At 44.8% G+C, this 25,417-nt stretch overlaps 1 protein-coding gene across 1 annotated transcript; it reads left to right on the top strand.

Annotated features, from left to right (window-relative positions):
* Positions 1 to 467: 467 nt before the first annotated feature.
* LOC8039326 (histone-lysine N-methyltransferase PRDM9-like) lies at positions 468 to 22,185 on the top strand. Its single transcript, XM_002413307.4, has 4 exons — positions 468 to 715; positions 11,541 to 11,664; positions 13,144 to 13,512; positions 18,699 to 22,185. Exons 1-4 carry the CDS (start codon positions 557 to 559, stop codon positions 19,394 to 19,396), a joined length of 1,350 nt encoding a protein of 449 aa, XP_002413352.3. The 5' UTR covers positions 468 to 556; the 3' UTR covers positions 19,397 to 22,185.
* Positions 22,186 to 25,417: the final 3,232 nt, after the last annotated feature.

The raw sequence follows: 25,417 nt of genomic DNA, 5'->3' as shown, positions 1-25,417 counted from the left end.
AAATGTGGCACAATGCTTTCTCAACGTCGTCGGGAAAATACACGTACCAGAATTTAGCCGCCAGCAGCGTTTGAAACTGCGCCTACGCAGGCTGCGCCTATAGAAATCACAGTCCACTCGGTTAGGGTTAGGAGGGACGCCGGTGAGAGTCTAGCCTCAAACTCAGTGACTGGGCTCGAGAACGGTTTGTTGCGCCTGGGGTCGAGTGTTTTTTGGAAAGGTTTAGCGGGGAATTCGGCAAGGCTTTCCCGCTAAATGGGAGGGGAGGGGGAACAGAGGCAAACCCTCCCCTCCTCTTCCTCAAGAGCTGCGCTCTAGGTCGGCATTACAGAAGATTGTAAAAGTCTCCAATTTTTTGGACGCGGTACACACACCAGTCGGAGACGCGCTCCGGCTGGCCCACCATAGCCAATCCAAGCCAAGCCGCCAATCCACCAAGTCAGCCAAGTAAGCAGCGAGCCAAGCCAGGCCAAGTAGGCACCGAGCGGACGTTGGCGACGCTTGTCCGACAGCTGAGCTGCGGAACAACGGACCACGTAGGAAGAGTCCCTTGAAAATGCCAGGTTGTTCTGTTGCCCTGTGCAAAACTCGCTCGGGAAGTGGAAAGATCCTCTACTCACTTCCTTCCGGTAAAAATAGCGTTAAACGCCGACTCATCTGGCTTTTGCGCATGGGGAGGAGCGCTCCAGCTTCCAGGAATGCGAAGGTCTGCGAGGTACTTGTGCGTTTTGTTTTGATTTCGATTGAGGGTGTGCTTCTCTTCCAAAAAGTACACTGGTCCGAGGTGTTTTTTCGAAGCGACATATTTCCGCATTTGCGTGTTTCTTGGTGTGCGGATGTTTGAGGGATGAGAAGTTGGTCGGTGCCAGTGTAAGTACGACTGCTAACACGTAAGTTTTTAGCGTTCCTGCCGCAGTAATGACTACATGTGCGCACACCGGTGCGATGTCCCGATGCACATCCAGATCAAAACGAAGAAGTACGGATTGAACAGAATGCTCCAACCGCGAGGGAAAACAATGATGTGTCGAAGGTCGATCTCTATAGTACACACAGTCACCATTTCAGGAGGCGGGGAGCATGTAAAGTTATGACTGTTGGGTTCTTCGAATCACGCGGTTCTAAGAAAATCAAACTGATTTTAATACAGAAAAACAAAATAAGAATTTCATGTATGAGTTCATGTACGTGCTAACATGTCGTGCTCAAAACCACTGATCTCTTATGATAATTTGCTGGATCGCGCATCCCCGCTTGGTCGCTGCAGCGCAGGTGCGGCCATCGTAAGTTCCGAATCGGCCATCGTGGGCCAGTGGAAATCTGCCCACTAAAGTGTTGTTGAAAGACACGTTTTCTGCTCATTTGCCGTCATTCGCCGTAGAAGTTTTTTAAAACCTTGTGCAAATGGTCTTAGTTGCCTTTGAGAACCCGTGGAAATTTTTACAAAAACGCAGCGCCGCAGAAAAATCGTGCAACTCGTCGAACGTGTCTCGCGGTCAGACGCCGTGATTGAAGGACATGCCTAGGCATGCCGAAGTGCTGCGTCATTGCACCTTCACATGCTTAGATACCGATCAAGAATCAACGCCAAGTTAACCCTTCGGGAAAAATTTGCAAGTGCAACATGCGTGAAGGTGTATATGCCTCGGGAGCAGTGCCTTACTTTACTTTGACAACTGTTACTTCGGTGACTGTATTTGTAAGTTACAACGATCCCGAGCCAGAAATGAGTTTGCTTAAGTGACGTTTGAAAACCTAACTCCCGTCCTGTGCTGCTCCACTGCGTTGCCATGTGACGTGAGTAATTTCGATCTATTCGAGTAGAAATCAAACACAGCCGTGGTTGATAGTGCATGAGAGCAATCACTTATTTTTTCCTATTTACTGATAGCAACAACTGACCAGTCACAGTAACTCACCTGAACAGATGGACGATCTGGAGCTTTGCGACCGACATGAATGCAACAAAGACATGTACGCGCGACACAACTTCAAAACTTTCCACCCTCTGCAACGCTTCACCCTGCAGATTTACACATGCCCAAGATGGCCAATTTGGAACTTCCGGTGGCCATATTCGCAGAGCGGGGAAGCACGATCCAGCAAATTGCCATAGAGATCGCTGCTCACACACAGCACTTGACAGGTTGCCATCTTAACTGACTTTTCAAGTTTTCTTTTCTTTTTTTTGGATGGATGAATGGACAGATGCTCATAGCTGTACCCTTTATAATGGGCACTAGCTTGTGCCACTTAGCCTAGAAACCAAACATAATTTTCCCTTTGCCCTTCTAAGTCAATTTGCTTCCCTTCTGCATATTTGTAACTATCACCAGGCAAAGTGGAATGTCGCCAGAATGACCTTTGGGGTATTCGGCAAAAAAACTAAAAACATCACCCCCTGCATTCTTCCCCCAATGAGAAAGTTGCCTGTTTTCCTCTGGTCAAACTTAGCCAGCGTTACCCCCCCCCCCTCCCACCGGACCTTTCGCCCATGTTCCTGGCGACTTTACAGGTGGCCATCCGCAGTTCCATTTGAATCCCCTGACGTTTGATGACAAAACTAAATTCAAAGTAGTAGCACACCAAAGCCAATGGACGGCATCATTTCGTTTAGGACTGCGAAGTTAGAGCGCTGCCATATTGAATGGGACCCCTCGGCGCATGGAGTCTGCGCCCCTTTATTCCTACTCCGACGTTCCAAGTTTCATACTTAGAGCGCAGCAACTAAACGGAGCAGGGCATACAGGGGCGCAACTCTTTGAAACTGTCGACGAGCCGCATGAACCACATCCGACCGCACCATTATGACAAACCCAACATCTTGTGAATATGGGTGGCAGAAGTTGAAATTATTTCGTGGATAAATTAATTAAGGCGTTTGTGGAACGGCAGAGTTTAAAGTAAAACAGGCACCTTGCATCTCGCCTTAAAATAAATTGTTGTGCTATCTATAGAATGGTGGTGTTCCAATAGCACATGGATTGGTTCCTTCTCGCGCTGCAAGACGGAGCCACGGAACATCTCTGACAAGTTTGACAGTTTCCTATGTCGATAAGCAAGTTCAAGAATGTTGGCTTTCATTTAAATCGGATCCAGACGCATGGTCAATAAACAGATTGGTCATTGTAAATTTCTGCATATGCACTCGAAGCGAGTCTTTAAACCTTTCAGGAATATTAAGGCATTTAAAAGAAATGAAAGATATTTACAAATTTCTGTAATGCGAAATTAGGGCGCAGCTCTTGAGGAGGAGGAAAGGAGGCTACGGAGGTCTCCCCTCCTCCTCTTCCATACCCTCCCTTCCTCCCACAGTTTCCCCGCTAAATTTAGCTGGGAAATTGACGCCATGTGACTTCAACACCAGTTTAGTTCCCCCCACTAGCGTGGAAAATGACGTCACATGACCTCAACACCAGTTCAGTTTCTTCGCTACATTTAGCGGGGAAAATGACGTCACATGACTTTGTGTCATGTCACCCACATGAACAAATTCAGTTTCTCCGTTAGGTTTAGCGGGAAAAGCGAAATCACGTGGCCTCAAAACCAATTCAATTTCCCGCTAAATTTAGTGGGGCGGTTACGGCGACACCACTATACGCGGAAATGGGCACCTAAGAGCTGCGCTCTAAGAACTTCAGAACGTCATTGTCTTTTATACTTTACTTTCTTCCATTCCTCACAGGCCTTTGAAATAATTTTGCCTTCTGCCACCCGTATCCACAAGATGCTCGGTTGGCTATAACTGTGCGGTTGGAAGTAGTTCACACGGCTCACCGACAGTTTTGATATGCCATGCTACCGCACGCTTCGCTGTATGCTATGCTCCGTTTTGTTGGTACGCTCCGAGTATGAAGCTCGGAGCATTGGAGTAGCAGCAAAGGAGCGTGTACTCAACGTGCCCATTGATGGGTTTTCAGGCTCCTGCATTTTTGCTTCTGGTTTCTTTGCACAGACGAAAGGTGTGGAATAAAATCTATAATAGTTGTTTTTTTACATTTTTATTAACCAAAACGTTGGTACAGCAACTAACAAATTTTTCTATTTGATTGTCAGTGCAGTCGGTGCTTGTGCAACATGCTGAGCTTAAACTCACTCAGGAGGCAAATCATCCCCATTTATCTTATTGTTGTTTTTCAATTAGGGCGGAACCTGTCAAGTGAGCTTGTATCAGACGGCTGGCTGATGCTTCTACTCTCTCGTGAAGGTTTTGCAGTCAAAACACGGTCAACATTACATTCCAATTCAATGCCATAAAATTACATCTTAAATTGTACATTAAATGCAGCTGAGATAGGAAAAAAAAAACCTTTTGCAAGTCTCACATTGAGGATAATTTACTGACCGACACATGTTTACCCTTTCTGCGCTATGCTTTCTCATATCTCACCAACAGGGAAATAAATTTTACAGCTGACTGACATTCAATACTCACTCATTTCGCAAGCAATAACACAAACCATACAGCAGTCAAGCAAGTAATTAGTACGCAAGGCAGGGTTCTGAAGTTTTTTCTATGTGCTGTCTATTGCACCAACAGGCCCATGGCTTAAAAGAATAAAAGAAGGATTTAATGCAACCAATGCAAAGGTGCAGCGAGCTGGTCAAGAATTATGATAATAATCCCTGGAAAAGAGGAACAAAGGGAACAAAGGATGAACACGAATTCTCCAAACACAGCTAGGTTACTGGTGTGTGACTGAAAATATTTTTCTTGTCCAGCTCACTGCAGCTTTGCATTAATCACATTAAATCATAACCCTAAAATGCAGACCGTTCATCCTTGTTGGTGTTAGACTGGTGGCAGCTGTTAAAAACCCGTTTGCTCTACTGACATCTAACTCCTGGCTAGCTCAGTTGCTAGAGCACTCCACTGGAAATGAAGAGATCCCTGGTTCGATACCACGACCAGGCGGATTTTTTCGGTCGCGCACCAGTCAACTAGTTGCGTTTGGAGATTTGTGTTTGTCCTTTGACCCCCTTGTTCCCCTTCTCCAGGGATTATTATCGTTAAAAGGAGGAAGTTTGAAATAAACCCAAATGAACATCTTCCTATGATAAGTCAAAACGTGTGTTTAGTTTACACATAGCTTAATAAAAAAACAATTGCACTATCCCTTCATCCTGACTTAACTTTCCCTTTGAGACAATCTAAACTGCAATGTAAATGGGCGTAACATCTTTTCTTTCAACATGTAATTGTTGCAGCTGTTGTTTAAAGAAATTGGTTACTTTCACTGCCCTGCAACGATTATTGTTGGTGCTGTCCATATTTTCAATAATTTATGAGATGGGATGGGAAAGAGATGGGAACCGGAGTTTCGTACCTTTCGTTTGTTGGTATTAAAAAAGGCTTGACTGCACATTTTGAGGAATTAGCAGACCCCTTGTCATAGCAGACGGCACGGCGATGACAACTATTCACATTTGAAGACTTTCTAAACACGGTGAGTTCTGTATGAAGACCAAAAGCCCTAGAAGCAAGCGGGTCAGGACGCGCTCCCACCACATTAGGTGAACCGAACAAAATTTTCTGCGCATCGCTTGCAACGGTCTTCCGAGTGTCGAGTACCAACAGGGCCAGACCCGACGAATTGGCTCAGTGGTCAGTGGCGAGAAAGCAAAAGAGAAACAAAAACTGTAAAGGCCATTTGTACCTTCGAAAACAATTCAATCTTTATTAAGCATTGCAATTTATATGAACCATACGTCTTTACACCCTCCATTGAAGGCATGACAATCGTGCCCATAGTTATCGTTGTTTTGAACGGTTTGCACGACAATTAATTCGGAGCTTTATGCACCCGACTTAAAGGGGCACTGACACATCAAAATCATATTTTTTTTTATTATCCGAAACGATTGAAAACGATGCCAGGACATTACCCTCAAATTTTGAGATTTGGGAATTCAGTATTCGTGAAGTAAAAAAACAATTTCCAAACGCCGAATTCGAAGTTCCCGCGCGATCGGCGCCGGTGCCTTGACGTCAAAAATTGAGGAGACCTGAGAGTCCACTTCCTTTCACCACTCCCTGCTGTTGCCCATGTTGCCATGGCGACCCAAAGCGAGGAGGAAAGGAGCGAGCGCAAGCGAACGCCGGCGGACCGGTTTTGAGCGGTGTCGCCTGTTTTCCGTTGGAGGATACAAATCCAGGAGACGGCACCACAACGAACTCCCGATTTTTGGTATTTCAAAAAGAAGGGCCGTACTGCGTTCGCAATTGCGTTAAAAAACATGTTTTAGGATTGCCGTAATTAAATGTTATAGAGATGTCGCCTACAAAGCTTCTAAATTTCCTGATTCTTGACGTAACCGATCAAAAGAAGCAAGGAGGCGAGAGGCGGGAAAATCAAACGCCAAAAATAAAAAGGCGCGCGCGCGCGCGGGACAATTTTTTTTCGCGATGCGGTTTTTTTTGCGTGTCTATGACTACAACTTGCATCGTTTTAGACAATAAAAATAAATACGACCTTTGGGGTGTCAGTGCCCCTTTAACACTCATCCACTTCTGGCAACGAAAGGCCCTCAGTATGGTTATGCGGTATGGGAAGCGTTTGACAAGACAGTGTGCTGGGGTGTGATCCTTAGCAGGAGCATTTTGCATGCATATTGTGCGTAGCGAGTGAAGAAGTTCATTACCGATGTCAGCTCACCTGAGCACCGTGCTATATAAAACGTTTAGGGCCACGGTCACCGCTATGTTTTACACGATGGATGGAAATCGAAAACACAGATCCCCTCCGTTCGGATTTCCTCCTTTCGCTAGCAAAAACAGCCCTAATCACCTCATTCCCAGTAGGCCTTCTCGATGCGCCAGTGATCGAAAAGCAATCTGATCTAATGTACATATTATGAATCACCGACACTAGTGAGTGTTGTCTCGTAGTAATTTGCAAACCGTCAAGCACAAAAACGCTTTGCAGAAGCATATTTTGGTTTGGATAAATGAAAAACGTGGCAGTGTGTTGCCATCATTGCTACTTTCACTGCGGGGAACGCCATTTGCTCCCCGCGAGTCGAATCGTGTGTAAAAGAAAAAAATTGGTTTAATATCAAGACGAGAGGTTAACCGATGGATCATGTGAGAGCACAAACGGATCAATGCTAGACGCAGGTAGTTTTTCTAATGTCAAGGCGCTTGACCTTCACTTCGGAGTGAGATGAAGGAATGCTAGCGTGGCAGGGGGGCACATTATATAGGGAAAGGAGCAGACGGCACACGTCGCACAGATTGACTTGCAAGCAATGCCCCGAGAACTCGCGTTACCTATCGGTACATAAAAGTAGACGGCACCTGTAAAGTCAATTCAAAAGTCCTGCTAGCTCAATCTGTGATTTGCCATCGGTGTAATCCGATATATATCGGTTTTGGAGAGGAATTTCTATGACCAAAGTGTCGGTAATCCCACTTCTGAGATGTTGGGTTCTTCTCCGAATTGCACAATTTTGAGAGAAACAAATGGATTTTATTATGTATGCAAAAGGAAAATATGAAATATACGTGTGATGACTACATGCATACTCTGCAGGCCGCCCTCTTAACTTCCACTTTTTACAGCAAAGCTGTATACCTCTACCCCACCATGGTTTCTTTTCTGTCGTTGTCAACAAAAAACTCCAAGGCCATACAGTATAAAGCGAAATATTCGTTTCAAACAAGAAAAAAAAAAAGAATCAAAATTCCATGATGGATGACAAGGCACATGTGAGCAATGCAAAGCACGTAACATGCATTTCTCGGTTCCAGACTTGTACCGTACGCATTGCAAGTAATCAAATTACTTGTAATCGATTACTTTTTGGAGTAATTTTGTAATCAGTTGATTACTTTTATTAGGCAGTAATCACAAGAGTAATCTGATTACTTTTTGAAGTAATAAAATTACTTGTAACCGTTACAATTTGTCCACGGCCCCCCCGCACACGCCTTTTTTTTATGAAATTACAAAAATAAAATTTGCTTTTTTTTTTCGAACGGAAAAAATAAAGATTTTTGCGGAGCTGTAGGGAACGAGGTCAATCTCTTTCTATGTACAGTTTCTGTGGAATGTCCGTTTTTTTTTTTTTTTTGTGGGAAGCCCCAGGGAAGCCACAGTGTGTGACAAAGGCGATTCAGGGCGAAGTTTGAGGAAGCAGAATGTAGCTAATTTAAAAAATCCTGCTTAGGGTACCTACTCGCAGCCCGTAGGAGAACCAGAACCGAAGAATGCCTAAGCGGATGCAAAATATAACAAAGGCAGCTGAAATATTTCCCCATTCCCCCTCGTGGTCTTTGTGACAAGCAATGTTTCGAGTTGAGAAGTGGTCGGGGCGATCTCTTCCGCTAATGGATACTACACATGATCCGTTTCAAATCCTGGAGCTGCTGCTCTTTTGTATAACATGCGAGCTCATCCACATGTGAATAATAAAATGAGCGACGCAAACTTTGAGCGACAACCCTTGCTCAAGCTTAACAAGATCTAGAACCCCCTCCGTTTCCCCCCCCCACACACACACACACACACACACACACAGACTGGCGATTGCCCAAATCATTAAACGTCTTGAAACGAATTCTATGCTTGTGTCCGCATTGTGAAGGTGCAACGACCACGAAGAGGGAGCCAGTTTTTCTTCTTCAGTACTTGTGCAAATGTGAAGTATAGGTTGGAAGTAGTTCGTTGTTATGAGCGCTAAAGATGTGTCTTTACACAATAAAGCAATCGGAAAAGTAACAATTACTTCTTTAAGTAATGTCCAATTACTTTTGCCGTCGAGTAATCCAGTAATCTAATCAAATACTTTTTAGCCAAGAGTAATAGTAATTGTAATCGATTACTTTTTTTTAGTAACGTTTAAAAGACTGCCCGGTACAGATTACGGTTGCAGCTGCTCTGAAAAGGGGTTGACGTCATTCGAAGCCTTTGTGTGAAGTCAAACCATTTGATGGATGATAATAGCGCCTGCAAACAATGCGAAGTACGTAGCCTCCCGCCACATGCGTCACAAGACTGCTATGGGTAGACCAGGTAAAGTTAAAACTTCCGAAGAACAACGTGAATATGATAAGCGACGCAGGAAGCAAAATCGTCTTGCTCAACAGCGTCGTAGGCAAAACCCAGCAGCTCTCGCCCAAGATGTTGAATGCATGCGTGAGGCTAAGCAGGACCCAGTATTTGCCACCAGAGAACCAATCGCAAGCGTCAGCGCCGTATAGGTGCTCAGGGAATACGTGAAGCTGAAGCAGAGAACGCTGCCAAACGACACAAGTACCACGAAAACAAAGTTCAAAATTTCAACGGAGCGAATGCAAAATTTAAGAGACATTTTTGTGACGTGCAATTTGGCTTTATTTGTGATGTGTGTGATTAACTGTGGTACCAGGACAATTTGATGTCCATCTCAAATGTGACCAATACGCAAAAGAAGCAAAGCGCCCTCGACATGTGGTCGTGTTTCTTTCCTGAGGAAGAAGTTGTGAACTTTAAAGTGTGTGGTGCGTGCAAGGATTCCTTACTAGAAGGGAAAGTGCCTCTACTCTCCAAGACTCATGGATACGTATATCCTCCAATCCTAGCACATCTGCCTCCGCTAAACATCTTAGAAGAACATCTCGTTGCACCACGGATTTTATTCATGTCAATGAGACGTCTCGCTCACGGAGGCAAACAGTTTGGGATTAAAGGCCAAGTCGTAAGCGTCCCCATCGATGCACAAACGACTGCCCAGAGTCTTCCTCTAAGCATTGACGACAATGTCGCCATCAACGTCTACATCTCACCGAATACACCCAAATCTGACATTGAGTGCTCCATGCAAATGCACTTCTCCTCACTGTAAATGGATCAAGCCACACTGGTAATCATTGTTGGGGCAATGAGAAGTCAGTCGGAACTCGTCGTACCGTCGCTCGGAGAAATGGCATTACACATACACACAAAGACTCAAACCACACGCCGAACATGGAAACGAACTTCAATACCCTTGTGCCTATGCATAGTGAGAATATGCAGGCTCTTCGGAGTTTCTGGCGTTCCGTGCAACGAAAAGATTAATCTAATAACGAATTGCATCGGATGCCACCTCAACATGCAAAGCAGAAAGCAAGACAGATTTCATCGCATCTGTGAGTGACCATCGAGACGTGCGTCTTGATAGAGGCAAATTTCACGAAGTGAGGGAAACTTCACCAAAAATAGGAAAATATACCAAAAATGGGAAAATTTTGGGCGTCCAATGAAAGAGGAAGAAACATGAAATGCCCGTCGCATCTGTGCTACATGCGGTCGCCCTCTGTCCAGAGGCTTTATTCCCAAATGTTTATCGTCTCCTCAAGATCCTAGTGACTCTGCACGTAACAACGGCGGAAGCTGAGCACTCGTTCCCTTCACTACGACAGTTGAAAACATACCTGAGAGCGTCGACATCAATGAGCGACTGCTCGGTCTAGTGCTTTTGAATGTTCACTGCGACATTGAGGTTCAAGCGGTGGACATCCTGAATATTCTTTGCCGTGTACGGAGGCGGCTGCATCTGAATATGTAGGCGCTTGGCATAAATGAAATGATCAAGAGAGCCTGTAAATTGCTTTCTGAAATAACTAGCACCGTTACTTTTTTTATTCCCGGTAATTTCTAGTCGAAAGCACGTAATTCTGATCAGTACACAAAGTGTGCGCGAACGCAGCGCCACCCATTGCTTACAGTGCAATTGTTTTTACAATTCATTTAATATTCCTTACATCACTGACATTGTTTTATATTATCACCATATCTGCGTTTTATTAGGTCCACTTTTTAGTTTGATTTAACTATGTATTTGAGTGAGGATAGCTGGTTATACTTTGCCTTGAAATTGCCATCTTTCACCCCACAAATGTTTAGAAATATCTGTTCTCTACATATCTGAGATCAAATTCTTCTCTATATATCTGAGATAAGTTCCACATCCCATCAAATAAGCCTGAATGAAGAAATATTGACTATTTTATTTACTTGAGCATTTTCTACCCCACAAACATTCCTCCCGAAAGCATATAAGTTGGAGATAGTCCGTGCTCCAGCTTTGCCTTGTGCCCCGTGCAAGACCGACTGCGTGAGCAGGGTAGCGAGCGGGCCCATCAGAGGGGGGGGGGGGGGGGGGGGGGGGGGGGGGGGCAACTTTGGCATTTCAGGGGGATTTCGACCCCCAACCCCCCCCCCCCCCCCCCCCCCCCCCCCCTTGCTTATGCCACTGCACTCATGTGCTTCACCGATGTAACTCAACCAACTACCATTCATCATTCATGGATCATGCATTGATCGAACTTTAGCTGAGAATTTCTTTACAGTGAGAACAGAAAATTTAGCGTGTATCACTCTGATCATAAAGCAGTTGTGAATGTCCTTACAAAGTAAATAAAGAGTGTGCGCCATGTCGCATTGGGTAAATCGTTGTAGGATTCATTACTGCTTTGCTGGCCAACCAGCTTCACAGAGTGGAATGGCTCTACAATTTTTTTCCCTGCTTCATCCAATGTTGTCTGGGGACTCAACTTGACCCCTGTGTTATTCCAGGACCACTTTGAAGCAAAGGAGTTCAAGACTGATCTGGTTAATGGCAGACGCAAGCTGAAGGCCAACGCAGTTCCATCTCTGCTTCTCAATGCGGAGTGGAATCTTCCAACCACGGAGAAGCGAGGTAATTGCAATAGAGCATTAAGCTTCACTTGCCTTCTTTTGTTGGAATGTAATCAGCTGTTTGTGTTTTCAAAACAAAATATTTGTCACCTTTAGAGATGCAGACATTGCTCCTTCGCCCAATGTTCATACAGGTGTCTTGTCCAACTCCATAGTGCTAAAGCCAAGCAAGTTGAATTGGTTGAATTTCGGCGGTTAACATTAAATTTGATCCATTCCTGGTGTAAAATAACCTTTGTAACTAATAATCGTTTTGCGTACAGTGGAATCTCGTTAATTTAGACCCGGGGGGTCCAAAACTTTGTTTGAATAATGCAAAGTTTGAATTACTGGGAGTTTCCTTCCTAGAAACACATACGACAGGACCTGCATGTTAGTTTGAATTATCTGCGAGCTTGAATTAACGAGATTCCACTGTATATGTGAACAGCCTCTGAAGAAGACAATTACGCATATGAATAGTGTACTAAAGCAAAATTGTTAGTCGTCTGTTTTATCCTGTTCTGTCCTGTCTTAGTTTGTTTCTGTAAGTTAAAGCTGGGGGGGGGGGGGGGACCCTTCACTAAGTTGAGACGCTCTTGTGAATCAATGAACTTTATCATGTGTGTTCTGAAGACGCCTTTAAAGTGAATAATACACCCTCCTAGCCTCACTGCTGACGATCACGTGATCGTTCAGAAATTTTGGATTTGTAAAATCTTCACCAACTTTTGTCTATAAGCGACAAGAGAGAAATAGGTGTTAAATGTCTGTACTTATTATACATCGGTGTGTGCCAACTATGGCATATCCGAGGCGAATTTTACAGGTAGTGCGTAGATTTGATTCTGCAACTGCTGCAAAACCTTCAGTCTGGTCATACACAAGTCGGAAGTGTTCCGGGGCCACCTGAAGTGTCGGTGCGTTATGAGGGAACGCACTAGACTCGAGCACACTAATACGCAAATCTGTGCACTAGCCTCGAGGGTATTAAAAAAATTGAAGACGATTACAATTCTCTGTAATGCCGAATTAGAGTGCAGCTCTTGAGGAGGAGGAGGGGAGAATATACCCTCTCCCTCTCCCCCTACCGTATCCTCCTCGCCTTATGCCCTCCATTTAGCAAGAAATTTTTACTAAATTTCCCGCTAAATTTAGCAGGAAATTTAGCAAACATTTTCTTGCTAAATTTAGCGGAAACATTTCCCTGCTAAATTTATTTGGAAAATTTTAATTTTAGTGGAAAAATTCTTACTCTAGATTTAGCGGGAAAACTTCCCAGCTAAATTTAGCAGGAAAATTTCCCATAATGCAATGCGCGCTGTTACGCCGACAGCGACACCGCTCAACCCGGAAACAGGCGCCTAAGAGCTGCGCTCCAAAAAAAAAAAAAATCACTCTTCTCTGATTAATCATCTCAGGTGTACAACGCTTGATCATTTTGTGTCCTCCTTTACCCATAGGTTCACTGTGTTCTTCATGCATTCTTTCCCTGCTGCAGCACCTGCAGCGAAACCTCCTTGCGATGCACCTCAAGCAGAAACTGTGGAGTTGCATGAAAGTGGCTTGAACCGAGAAAAGAAGCCAGAGCTGACGCCGTACCTTGAACAGAAGAAGTGTTGGAAAACAGAAGAAGAAAGAGGCAAAGTTCGACAGCCTACAAGTCACACCTTCACTGCTGATCAAATTAGAACGTCGGAGAAAGGTACAATCGAGGCAAGCTCCAGCCGGAATGCAACTGTGCCGAATGCTTTATCCACGGAAACGGTGTGTGGAAGCAAGGGCTGCGAGTACGTCAAAGAGAACATGGTTCCTCTACCTGCACCTAGGACACTACATAAACAAGTGGAGTGCACAGAAGACTTTCCAAGTAAGTTTTAAGAATGAAACAAATTTTAGATACCTCACTGTTTGTGAGTCAATTTCAAGGAATACTAGACAAAGCTGTACTTTGTTTTCAAGCCAAAAGTTTAATCCATGTACCCAGAAATATGGCACTCCTGTTTACCCATGAATGAGATGCGTTTTGCGCCCAGATTTGACTCTGAAGAAATATGATCTTTTATGCAGTGGCAAAAATTTCTCCCTCGTGATGCATTTTAGAGCACCCCGTAGATCTGAATCTGGCACTGTCAGTGAACTCTGTATGAAGGGCAACGTTTGGGCACAAGCACTTCACAGTCTGACTTGCTTCCTTGAGAGGGTGCAATCTTTGTGCTTTTTAGGCACATCTTTCTTTGTGAGATGCTTCGACAGGTTTGGGAACACCTTCGAAACGGTGTCTGGCACCAGGAGTGGGATATAGTTCATTTGGTTCTGACGATGTCTCCTTCGACACAGAACACCAGAGAAAAATCTCTGGACAAACCACTCATCAAAGTGGAGCTCGCACACCGTGGAGATGTATCCTCTTTCATTTCATTGGGGTTCATCTCATAATGATAATGCAATTAATTTAAAGGTGCAAGCGAGCTGAACAAAAATGATGATTATAATCCCTGGAGGGGGGGAACAAGGGGGACAAAGGACAAACACAAATCTCCAAACACAGCTAGGTGACTGGTGCGCAACCAAAAAAATCTGCCTGTTCTTGGTATCGAACCAAGGACCTCTCCATTTCCAGTGAAGCCCGATTGTTCTACTGACGTCTAACTCCTGGTTAGCTCAGTTGGTAGAGCACTCCACTGGAAATGGAGAGGTACCTGGTTCGATACCAAGACCAAGTGAATGTTTTCGGTCGTGCACCAGTCACCTAGCTGTGTTTGGTTGTGTTTGTCCTTTGTCCCCCTTGTTCCCCTTCATCTCATCCTTGGGAAATGGTGTTGGCTGTTCATATGTACAGTACTACCAGGTAATTCTCATGGCTACTATGTGAATAACTCTAATGTACTCGTTCAATGAATGCATCATTACTCTCTCATTTTTTCTTTTCCATAACCCAGGTGTAAATGAGCCTGGACTTTGCTTTCTAAGGGGCGATATATTTCAGACAAACACTCCGAGGATCCCTTTTTGTTTTCTTCATGCACCTCTTTCAGCTTCTGTTATGTTGTTCATTTTTTTGGCAGAGTTCCACACTCTATTTACTAACCCTTTGTTGGTCGTTGCTGTACATTTACAGTGGCAATCACACATTTGAAGGTGCCCGCCTAAGCGCAAAACCACACGCACTGTGCAAGGTGTTGCCGTTTGTTATGTCTCTGGAAAACTACAAACATTATATTCACACAGTGTTTTGCTTTGCTGGGGCTATGTATAGTTTTGAAATTTGATGCTTGGTGCACTTAATACGCACAAGACGGTCCCTTCGCATGTTGGCTGCTCTGGCAGTAGTGGCAATCGGAGTGCCGCCTCTTCCGATCCAGACTTCTAACGCTTCTCAGAATGGAATTCAGGAATGAGAGCTTACCATTGGACGAAAAAGCTCTGTTAAGTGCCTCTAGTTTGGAATCTGAAACCGCCAGGTTGTTGTAGAAGCGGACGTGAAAAGATGAAATCGAATGGAAGGTGACAACCTTTTGCTTTCAATATTTCCATTGGATGCTTCTAAACATGAACAGCTTGCAAGCTCTGTACGTGTTCCCACTGGGTAGGTAAAAAAACAAACCTGAGCTTTGACATCTTCTTTATATTATTCCTTTGAAAACGAAACCTGACCATTCGGAAACATGTTTTTGGTTAAAAAAACTCGTGGCGGGGCACGTATGTCATTAAATAACTTTCCCACAAAAATAAAATATTTTTAGTGCAATATTTATGTTGCAAGATGCAATTTCGGTGAAGATCAGTGGCTCCGCCCATTACTACTGGATTACCTCAGCTGCTCGGTTCAACACATGTGCGAGTCTAATGTCCCTTTGTCACAATGTCCGGTGCATCTAGACTACCGTTTAACACCACCTACTGGTCATGCAAGCAGACGTGCAACAATGTATGGCATCTGCCATTAGAAAAAAAAATTGGCTTGTGTGTATGTATATACAGCCTAGAACTTGGTCTGCTTCAATGGGCGACGAGTCTCCCAGCTGTAGATGTGAAATTTAGCCAGTGCAGTACAACCACTAGCCTGGGGTCTATATTGTGCATCACGCAGTAGTGATACACGACCGCACGCCGGTACGATGCTCATCCAGATCGAAATGGGCAGGGGTGGGGATTGAGCCCAGGATCCTGGGTTCTGCAGCGGGAGTTTTCGCTCCACATGCTCCGAGCTGGTGTGCGCTAGTCCACTCGGCCACCGTTCCCCCTCTGCCATTAGATCACACATCACCACCGTCTGCAACGCACGCAAAATTCGTTCATGACAGCGCCGTGTAAGCGTCCGCCATTCACTGCATCCATCTATCATGCATCCATCATCTAGCACCATCTGCAACGCCTGTAGGACGCGATTATGAAAATGGTGCTCAGCGTTCCATTGTGCGCGGGACACAGTTTAATACAAGTGTCTGTCAATGTGTGCTAACAAGCGACCGAAAGAACTAAAAGAAAGTCAACAAAATAAGTATAGACGCTTTCAGCGCACGCCAAATTAAGCCACCATAGCCGACCTTCTATTGTCTTACCGAGTGGGCGTGGACGAGCCTTCACAAAGGTCAATGATAGGGAGGAGGAGGCAGTAGAATCTAAAATGGCAATGACCTGCGGTAATGATGAAGTGGAGCGAACGGAATAAGAGGAAACAAAAACTGAAGGTCGGTTATGGCTGCGCCCATGCACAGCTGCCTGAAAGCGTCTATGGAGTTTTCTTTAGCCTCTGTGTTCTTGTTTTCTTGCATAGCGTCCACAAGCAAGGTGGGCGAACGTCATGATGCACAATCAAAACGGAAACCTAAAACTATTCGCTTTGGCAAGCCAGGTGCGCTGCTCAAAACTTAAGAGCCACAGACCTCCAAGAGCAAAATGGTGGGAGCATACCTGAACAAAAGTGATGCAAGACGAACTGCCAATTGCCTCCAGCCAAATGGCTCACAAATTCTTACCTGTGCAGGTATCCTTTTAGTACTAAAACCATGGCTGCAGTCAAGGCGGTTGCCCAATTCACAGAGCAGCAGGGCCGCTTTTACGGGAATATCTTTATGCAGCTTCGGCACACGCAAACAAACAAATCAAGCCAGATCAAGCAAAATAGTGGATACAGAACGCTATGCTTATGCCAGTCCCACTATGAAAACAAGCACCCGCACAGCACTTCTGAAGGCATGTGCTTACAACATTTGTTTGCTGCGAACTAAGTCGAGTGAGGAGATCTTCCTCTAAACACCTCTGTGAACGCAGGATGACTCGCACTCGTAGAAATAATCGAGCTCGACAACTTCGCGGTGTATAGAATTACTCGCCGCAAATGTTGGCAGCAGTGTTTGTTATCGTTTGAAATCAAAACGGAAGTGGCAATCTTGCAATTTTTTTGAAAACAATAATGACTATCTCGATTGTTTGTTTCTCAAACATCAAAATATGTCGAACAAAAGACTATCACGTTGCGAAGAAACAATTCCACAACCAACATTCTACACGTCAGTCATCTCTCTAACCATTAACAGCTGGTGCTTAGCTAGCTAAGCACCTTTTACTAATGAGTGCAGTGTAGAGCAGGGCTGCCTTCACCTAAATTGTGTCTCGCAGTGTAAGCATTGCACTAAAATATTTTATTTTATGCATAAAATTTATTTTGTGAAATGTGTGTTTCTTTTCCCCTTTTTTGGTGTTTCTTTTAAAACAAATAATGTTAGGTTATTCAAATAAATTTCCTGGAGATGAGCATCTTGCAGTGTAACGACTTTTAATGCGAAAGTATCAACTGGTCCCGTGGAGCGAGCCGACGTCATCAGCTTTGAAGCCGCGCCAAACAGCACCTTGAACCCTTTCTCCAAGTGAAGCTAGCTCCCAGCTATGACACCACGCGAAAAGCCTAGCCAAACGGCCCCTAGTTTCCCCGATCCCAAAGGAGCGGAGTAAAGCTGAGGGATTTCGGTTTTAGTCCCATTGACTGGGGCGCACCAACAAGGCTCTCATTGGCCGCTGTGCGTCAGTTTTAACAACCGCCACCCCATGGCGCTGCGTGTCCGTTAGCGCGCTGACAACATGAAACGTCCAAGGTCAGAGCAACGAGGAGAGGGCGCGCTCTGCCGTTGACGCAAATACGCTGCAGACAAAATAAGGAAGCGAAAGAATGACGTGCATGCTTTCGCATGCATGTCATTCTTCTTTAGTTGTACCTCGAGCCTTTTGTGATTACTCCTGACCTGGTCAAAAAACGATTGTCGTGTCTAAACCGATTGTGAGTCGTGAGCAGGGTCTTGCAAATCTTCCCAAGACAACGGCAGCAGCACGTTTGCTCGTGCATTCGTCGCTTGCGGGCACATGCTACAAGTGGGAACTTTTCCGAAGCAGGCCATTTTTTCATTTGCCGAGGTTGGAGAGAGCCATGTTAACACATCTTATAGCCACGATTAGCACTCCCTGAAATTCAGGCTTAGGTAATGTGTGCTGGCACTTGCTGTTTGGTCTCTTGCAACTCGTGCTTCGTAAACCTCCCTGTGATTGGAAGGTTTCAGACATACTTCTCTCAAGAATGACTCTTTGGAGCTCACTATCTGCCATCCCTGTAGTCCAGGGGTTGGACGCTCGGCGAGCAAGTTGGCGAGACCGCCGACCGCCGAGATAGGTTAGCGCGTCAAGGTGAAGTGCAGTGCTGGCCAATCGGCGGCCTCACCGTTTTTCTTGTAGTGTTCCAACTGGGAGAACAGGAAGGGAAGTTAATTTTCCATTTGGATCAGTGTCATATGCGCTATTATACGCGAGTAGCTTGCAAGGGGTCGGACACCTCTGACGTGTTTTTCAATTACGAGCGCATTCACAAAAGAGAAGCGTGCTCGTTTAATTGCCGTTGGACACGTGCACAGTGATATTGAACTGAAGTGACAACCAGGTGAACGTGCTTTCGGATCAAATGTGTGGCTTTTTTTGTCATTTTAGGAGCGTCGGAATAGCCAAACCAGTGTGTCTTGGTGCATGTTTGCTGCACAATGCACGAGGGGACGTTTGTTTCTGCAGGTGATGGAGGTGCATGCTCGAAGGATGTCGGCTGCCTACCAGGACCCACGACGGACATTCTCTTCAAATGCTGCTTCTGCACCCATATCACCAGGGATCAGCGTGCAATCCTCGATCACCTGGTTGTCCATAATTGTGAACAACAACTCAAGTGCCAGCACTGCCCAGAACACTTTTCTAAAGGGGAAAACTTGGGATGCCACACCGAGATTCACAAGCCAGAAAGAACTTTCGAGTGTCAACTGTGTCCTGCAGAATTCCGGAAAAATAGCGATCTGGTCAGTCACATTCAAACGCACACGGGTAAAAACCATTTTAGATGTGGGGAATGCCTCAAAGTGTTCGCTCAGAAAAGTTCTCTAAGTTTCCACGTGCAAAGCCAAAGAAATGAGAAGCCTTACAAATGCGAACAGTGCCCCGAAGCCTTCACTTGGAAGGGCGCTCTGCTACATCACATCAAAGTGCACGTCAGTAATAGGCCGTTCAAGTGCACCAGCTGTCCAAAGTCTTTTGTCCGAAGTAAAGACTGTACAACTCACATGCGAACACATGCGGGGTACAGACCTTACAAATGCATGCAGTGTCACAAAGCATTTACTCAAAAATATTTACTTATCCGCCACATGCGAATACACAAACGCGAGGTGCCCTACAAATGCAAGTGTTGTCCCTTATCCTTTAGTCGAAGTGAGAAATGATACGGCGCATTCGAATACACATGGATGCGAGACTTGTTCCAAAACCTTCAACACACTTAGGAACCTGACAGAGCACGTTCAAAGGCATATGGGTGAGAGGTCTGTCAAATGCAAGCAATGTCCCAAAGCCTTTGCTGTGCGTGGAGACCTGACGCAGCACATTCAAAAGCATGAGAGACAACAGAATGCTATGTCCTAAAGTCACTGGATCCTATGAAAGTAGTGCCATTGCCTTTCCTGCCTGCTAGCCCGACACAAACAGATACCAACACACAGACGATCAAACCTTGCCAGATGATTGGCTGATCAGTCTTACTTGCCATGGCAATCGCCATTTAGGTCCATTCAGATCTTCGAAGCTTTGAAAGGTCTGTTCAAAACCAGTCGCACCAAGAGTGCCATGGAGCATCCCTCGCCAATAAAAGCGCCTTTGGCGCTCTGCATGCAGCCCACTTATCAGTCGTGCTTATCTCCACAGATCTCTTGCAATGGCATTGTTGTTCTTGCATATTTAAAAACAGGAAAATTATTTTTCAATGCCATCCAACACTGGCGCCACATGTGGTGGCGACGCAAAGATGTGCGCTTGTTTCGCCGGTGTGGATAACGAAATTTCGGTATTCAGGAAACATCTCTACACACCAACTCAACTCTGCTACGTCATGCTGCAGTGGCGGCAGATCAGGCACACTTCCAGTCTGGGGCTGTGAGCAGAGGTCATCATGTGGGTCGGGCATTTTTGTGGCAATTTGAAAGAAACCAAAAAAGAAACTGCTTTCTCGTCTAAATGCGGCAGCTGGAGCTCTATCAAAACAGCTCGGAAAGATATGAAGATCAGTTTTCATGTGTTTTCTGACTGCTCGGTTCGTCTGAGAACGTGGATAGGCACTGTGAAAAGGAAAACTCGGACACCATCGGACCATGATTGCTTGTGTGGGAAGCACTCTGGGTTGAATTCACAGACACTTGTGGTCGTGAGATTTTTTTGTTTTGTTCCAACATGAACACAGGAAAATCGTCAAGTTGTCCAGACCACCTGCGGGCCACATTCAGTGAGTCTTCACGTTGAAACGGCCGTCTGATTGTTCTCATTGTCGTCTGCTCTTTCGAACTCATTCAGACTGTCGTCTGCTTGTTCAAATGACAGCTACCAGTTGACCAAATATCTCAATAAGAGGTAAGTGCAGGCCTCGTAAGATTTGTAAGTTTGAAGGTTGTTTGGGGTGAGTAAGCTTAGTGTAAACGGTACAATACAAGGAGATGTTGATCACTGTTACCAGTGGACATCACCGACTTGTTATGCCCGATTCACTTCTTCCAATTCCGCTTGCGATCTTCATTATCAACATCGAGCTTCGCAGCTACCGTCCACGCTTTTCCAGACCGAGCGTCATCGCGACTGAAAATAGCAAGCAGAATCTTTTCATGCTAATCAGGCTTAAGTGTCCAATCTGCGGCGTTCACGCGGAATGAGTCGCCGCACGCCACATTATTTACCAAAGATTTGCAGTGTAACGAGCTTTGTTAACTTTCTTCAGGCCACTAAAGTAGTAAGACATTGTTAGGAGACAAAATCAACAAGTCCAATGCAAGAAAGAGCACATGGGCTCGCACTGGCGCCGACAAAATCAGATTTCGATGGTTTGTTGATGTGGGATGCGGTGCTTCTTCCCCATACTCCACTGTGAATGCGCGGTGCCGCTGGTGCGCTGCTAGTGGCGCTCCGGTTCGCTTGTAAACATGAGTTGGTGTATAAAACTACCCGGCGCAAGCGAATTTAGATTGGCTCGCCAAAAATGGCGAGGTCAAAGAGAAACTGCCCATTCCATGAACCAAGATGGTGACCATACGGGGGTGCTTGGCACTAGTTTCCCAGGATCCAGTGACATTGGTACGTCCTACTAGCTGTGAAAGAGTCAGCCAGCCCGAGCAGAGTGATGGAGATTTGAATGAAAATAACAACCCAGAAACGGGCCTCACCGATGTTAGTGATCAGAGTTTCACTCTGGTCGACCACCTACAAACACGTGTACATGGGCTCACCTGTGTTGACAGTGTACATTAACCTCCCAAGGACAATGCTGCTCTAGATGGGTATATACTGCATAAGAAGCAAAGGTGGATTCACAACCAGCTGACTGACCTTGAATTAATGCCAATGGCAGCCGTCTCATTTATTGGTCAGTCAAATAAATTTTTGCGTTCCCCGTCTGGAAAAGTATTGGACATCTTTGAACACTTGGTGTTGCACTGGTGCCCGAGTTATACCTATATAGTTTCATTAGAAGTCCAAGTGCAGTCAAAGGGTAGAATGTGAGCATGGATGTACTGAAAGCGCAAGGTCGCGGCTCGTTCTGCTTGTTTGGTCTCGTCGATGATAGCCGATGCACAGAAAGATTATGAACATTGTGACCTTGTGTTTTTAGAATTACTCTATTGGCCCAATCGGCTGACAGCATCTGTTGCGCCAATCAGTGGCGTCACTAAGTGTGTGTGGGGGGAAGCAGATCGCTTTGGGTGCAGCGCTCAGGGGGTTGCAGCTGGGCAGTGAAAGGGGGGGAGGGGAGGGGAGTCACATCGACCATGCTGCGGACCCTAGTGACGCCACTGCCACCGATACTTATTAAAACAAGGTATATGTGTCTTTTGGAGTGCTGACGTTCAGTGGTTTTAAAAATATGCTTTTATCTCCAACATGTTTAGTCTCAGTTGTATTCTTATTGATTCTTTTCTCTTTTACCTGAAACAGTGGATGTTTTGGACAATAAATGCCTCTTCAGACACAATTACTTCTTGTAGCCACATTTCAGTGTCTCGGAATAGTGTGCAACCAAGATGGTGTAGTAATTTATCAATTGATCAAAACAGGTCAATTTTTCAGTTGGTTTCTTTTGGTCTAAACATGATTTGCTTTTTTGTACTTTATATTATATGCATGACAAGAAAGGTAATGTCCCCAGGGCACATCATTACAGGAGCGTTATTCGGGTGCATAGAAATTTGCATAAATAAGCCAGTAAAAGAAATGCATTGTAACTTTTCACAAATGCGTCTTTAGGTGGATCATTTGTCATACTCAAATTTCATGATAGTAATTTTCAGGAAAAAAAATAACTAAACCTAAAAACTTGTTTTAATGCTTTCGCATTAAAACAAGAGTTTTTAGGCTTAGTTATTTTTTAGCGAGCTGACGTCATCAGTTTGAAGAGCGAAAGCGGCACCTAGTTACCGCAATCGCCTTTGATTCCATTGGCTGACACACATCGACGGGGCTCCCATTGGCCGCTGCGCTCATCAGTTTCCATAATCGCTCACTCCATGGCGCTGCGTGTCCATCAGTGGGCCGTTAACATAGAGCGTCCAAGGTCACCAGGGGAGCACGCGCGCTGACCGGCGACGAAAAGTATGCAGCAGACGAAAAAGGGAGTGGACGAGCGGCTTGCGCATTTAAACTCGTAAGAAGAAGTGCTTAGGTGTACCTTGAGCTTTTTTTCTATGCACAATAAGAAAAAAAATATTTAAAAAATCTGGTCGATGCTGTTACTTACAGATGGCACAACGTAAAGTGAAAACATGAAAACTTCTCCGAGATGAACACCTGCAATCACATCCAGCAGGTTCGAACACGTGTGGTTACCATCTATGAATGGCAGCATCAATCAGACAGTCTTGGCCATTTATGTCCCTGAGCATATAGAAAAAAAAAGGGATTTCTTAGGCTTAATTTGAGTCTGAAATTTGTTTTTGAATGGCATTTGAGTATGAAAAAGGCAAATTTAAAGACACCTTTGTGAGAAGTTCCAGTGGTCCATTCATTGTACTTTTTTTTATGCCCAAATATCACTCAAGACCCTGTAAATGCCTAGTTCCTTTTAAGCATTTTTATTTTGCTTTGACTAAAACATAATGCAACAAAAACACACACAATGAGTTGGAGCATAAGTTTCTTACCCTGGAATTTTTAAATTGAAAGCCCATTCACTGACAAGTACACCACTGTTGCCAGCAGCAATACCCAGCCTGACCTTTTTGTTTTGCTTTTGTTTGTTGGAAAGTCTACTTCTATTCTGACCAACTTCTGTAGTTCGATGCCATTCCATTTGCTGGCTTCTATTTAAGTACCACTGACGTTTCTCCATATAGGTTCTGGGCGTTAAAGAAATACTGAATTGAAACTTTATATTATTAAAGTGTTACTTTAAATGTAAGGAATGAAACTTTAAATGTGCAGAAAATGAAACTTTTAATGTATGGAAAACGTTCAGAAACAAGTGGAATAGGATCAATAGTACCTGTAAATGATAATCACATTTGCATATTTTGAGCGGAATGGCTACATGTTTCTTTCTTAATGCCGGAGTTTTGCGAGCGCTTCAAAATCAGCCATTGACGAGTGCCCAATGCGTCTTGGGAAGTCAGGTGCACCGATTACGTCATTGTTCCTGGCATAGCCAAGCATACGGTAGATATGAGCTTTGCCACATGGTGGAGTCGACACGTTACAACCTCATTGTGTCGAGGTACGCGAAGACCAAATGACAGCGTGACCGCTCCATCTCGACCGCCGCCGCCAACGCGTTCACAGTAGGGTTGTGCGAATACTGTAAAACCCTTAGTGTTCGCGAGCCCTCAATTTTCGCGAATTTCACGAATTGAAGAATTCGCGAAATTTAAGGGCGCGCGAAAATTTCGGTCCTGAAGATTTTCAATGCAGGCGTCTGGAATTCGCGAAATTTAGTGGTCGCAATTATGTCATATGTGACCGACTCGCGAAAAATAGGGGCCACGAAAATAAAGGGTTTTACAGTATTCGTCATTTAAAATAGTAGTTTCGAATAATAGACTATTCAAAATTCGCTTCGAGAAGAACTGCACTATTCGCATTTTTCGAAGTGTTCATTGCGGTCGGTTAGATCCGTTGAGTGCGCTTCTTTCCGAGCACCGGTGCACAGCGGAGAAGCAATTCCCGCGAAAGCGAGCTCAGCGGATGTTGCCTCTCTTCATTACATCGGTGCTCGGTAAGAAGCGCACTCAACAGGGTAACCCGCCGCAATAAACACTTGGAAAAGTATTAATAAGGCATCAGACCTGATAAAGACACAGTTCAAAAATATAGATAAACTTAGCTTATTAATGAATAAGTGGAACAACGTTCACGAGTTTAGCTGGGTTTTCGTCTAAGCATTACGCAATGGTAGTGAAAGGCGTGGAAAAACTTTGATATTCGAATCGAAAATATTCGGCCAAACCCTGTATTTTCTTCTAACTCAAAATCCACACTTCAACATGAAGATTATTTGAAACATACATGGAGGTTTTACTCCACGTATGTTTAGTGCACCACACTGTAAACCGAGAGGTTGTTTGTGGACATGAGAAAAATAAAACAATTTATTATTATTTATTATTATTATTATTATTACTTCGACGACGACGTTAGTCGGCTGCGCCAGCTTGCTTGCAACAAGATCACAGTCAAGCATGCGGTTCTTCGGTCAAGCCATGCTGTTGCTCGGTCCACATACTGTCTGGACCAATTATAACGAAGTCGGTTATAACGAAATAGCGGATATAGCGAAGTGACTTCCGATTCCTGTGGACTTCGTTATAACCGGCCTCGACAGTATTACTTTAGCACCCTTGTGCTCCTTTCATATTAAAGTCTTTAGTACATACATAAATGATTGCCGCACAAGCTTGGGGCATGACAGACTAGCACGAGTGCGTTGGCATCTCACAATAGTTGCTACACCACGCTGCTGCCTAAACCCTCTGTTGTGCAACAGCACAGCATCTCACTGTAAACACACAGAATGATGACGAACATTTGATTCGTCCAACGAAGCAAACAATCTTTTCGAAGGGGACGGCCATCAACTTCGTCAACGCAGGGACGGTTCTACGAAGATTGCCCACGCAGCCCAGCATGGCCTACTCAACGGTGGCATTCTCTGGTGATCTCTTGTGCTAGCGTTAAGGCCCGGTTCATATACAGTCATATCTTGTTAATTCAAAGTCGAG

This window comes from Ixodes scapularis, unplaced genomic scaffold (genome assembly GCF_016920785.2).
Source record: "Ixodes scapularis isolate PalLabHiFi unplaced genomic scaffold, ASM1692078v2 PGA_scaffold1__304_contigs__length_218370807, whole genome shotgun sequence".
Classification (NCBI taxonomy): Eukaryota; Metazoa; Arthropoda; class Arachnida; order Ixodida; family Ixodidae; genus Ixodes; species Ixodes scapularis.
This window is presented reverse-complemented; position numbering and strand designations above follow the sequence as displayed.

Bases quoted from the DNA above. Each gene is read 5' to 3' on its own strand.
- LOC8039326 (XM_002413307.4), top strand. From the start codon at position 557: ATGCCAGGTTGTTCTGTTGCCCTGTGCAAAACTCGCTCGGGAAGTGGA. The intron at 716-11,540 runs GTACTTGTGCGT...GTGTTATTCCAG, and splicing joins GGAATGCGAAGGTCTGCGAG to GACCACTTTGAAGCAAAGGA. The intron at 13,513-18,698 runs GTAAGTTTTAAG...TTGTTTCTGCAG, and splicing joins GTGCACAGAAGACTTTCCAA to GTGATGGAGGTGCATGCTCG.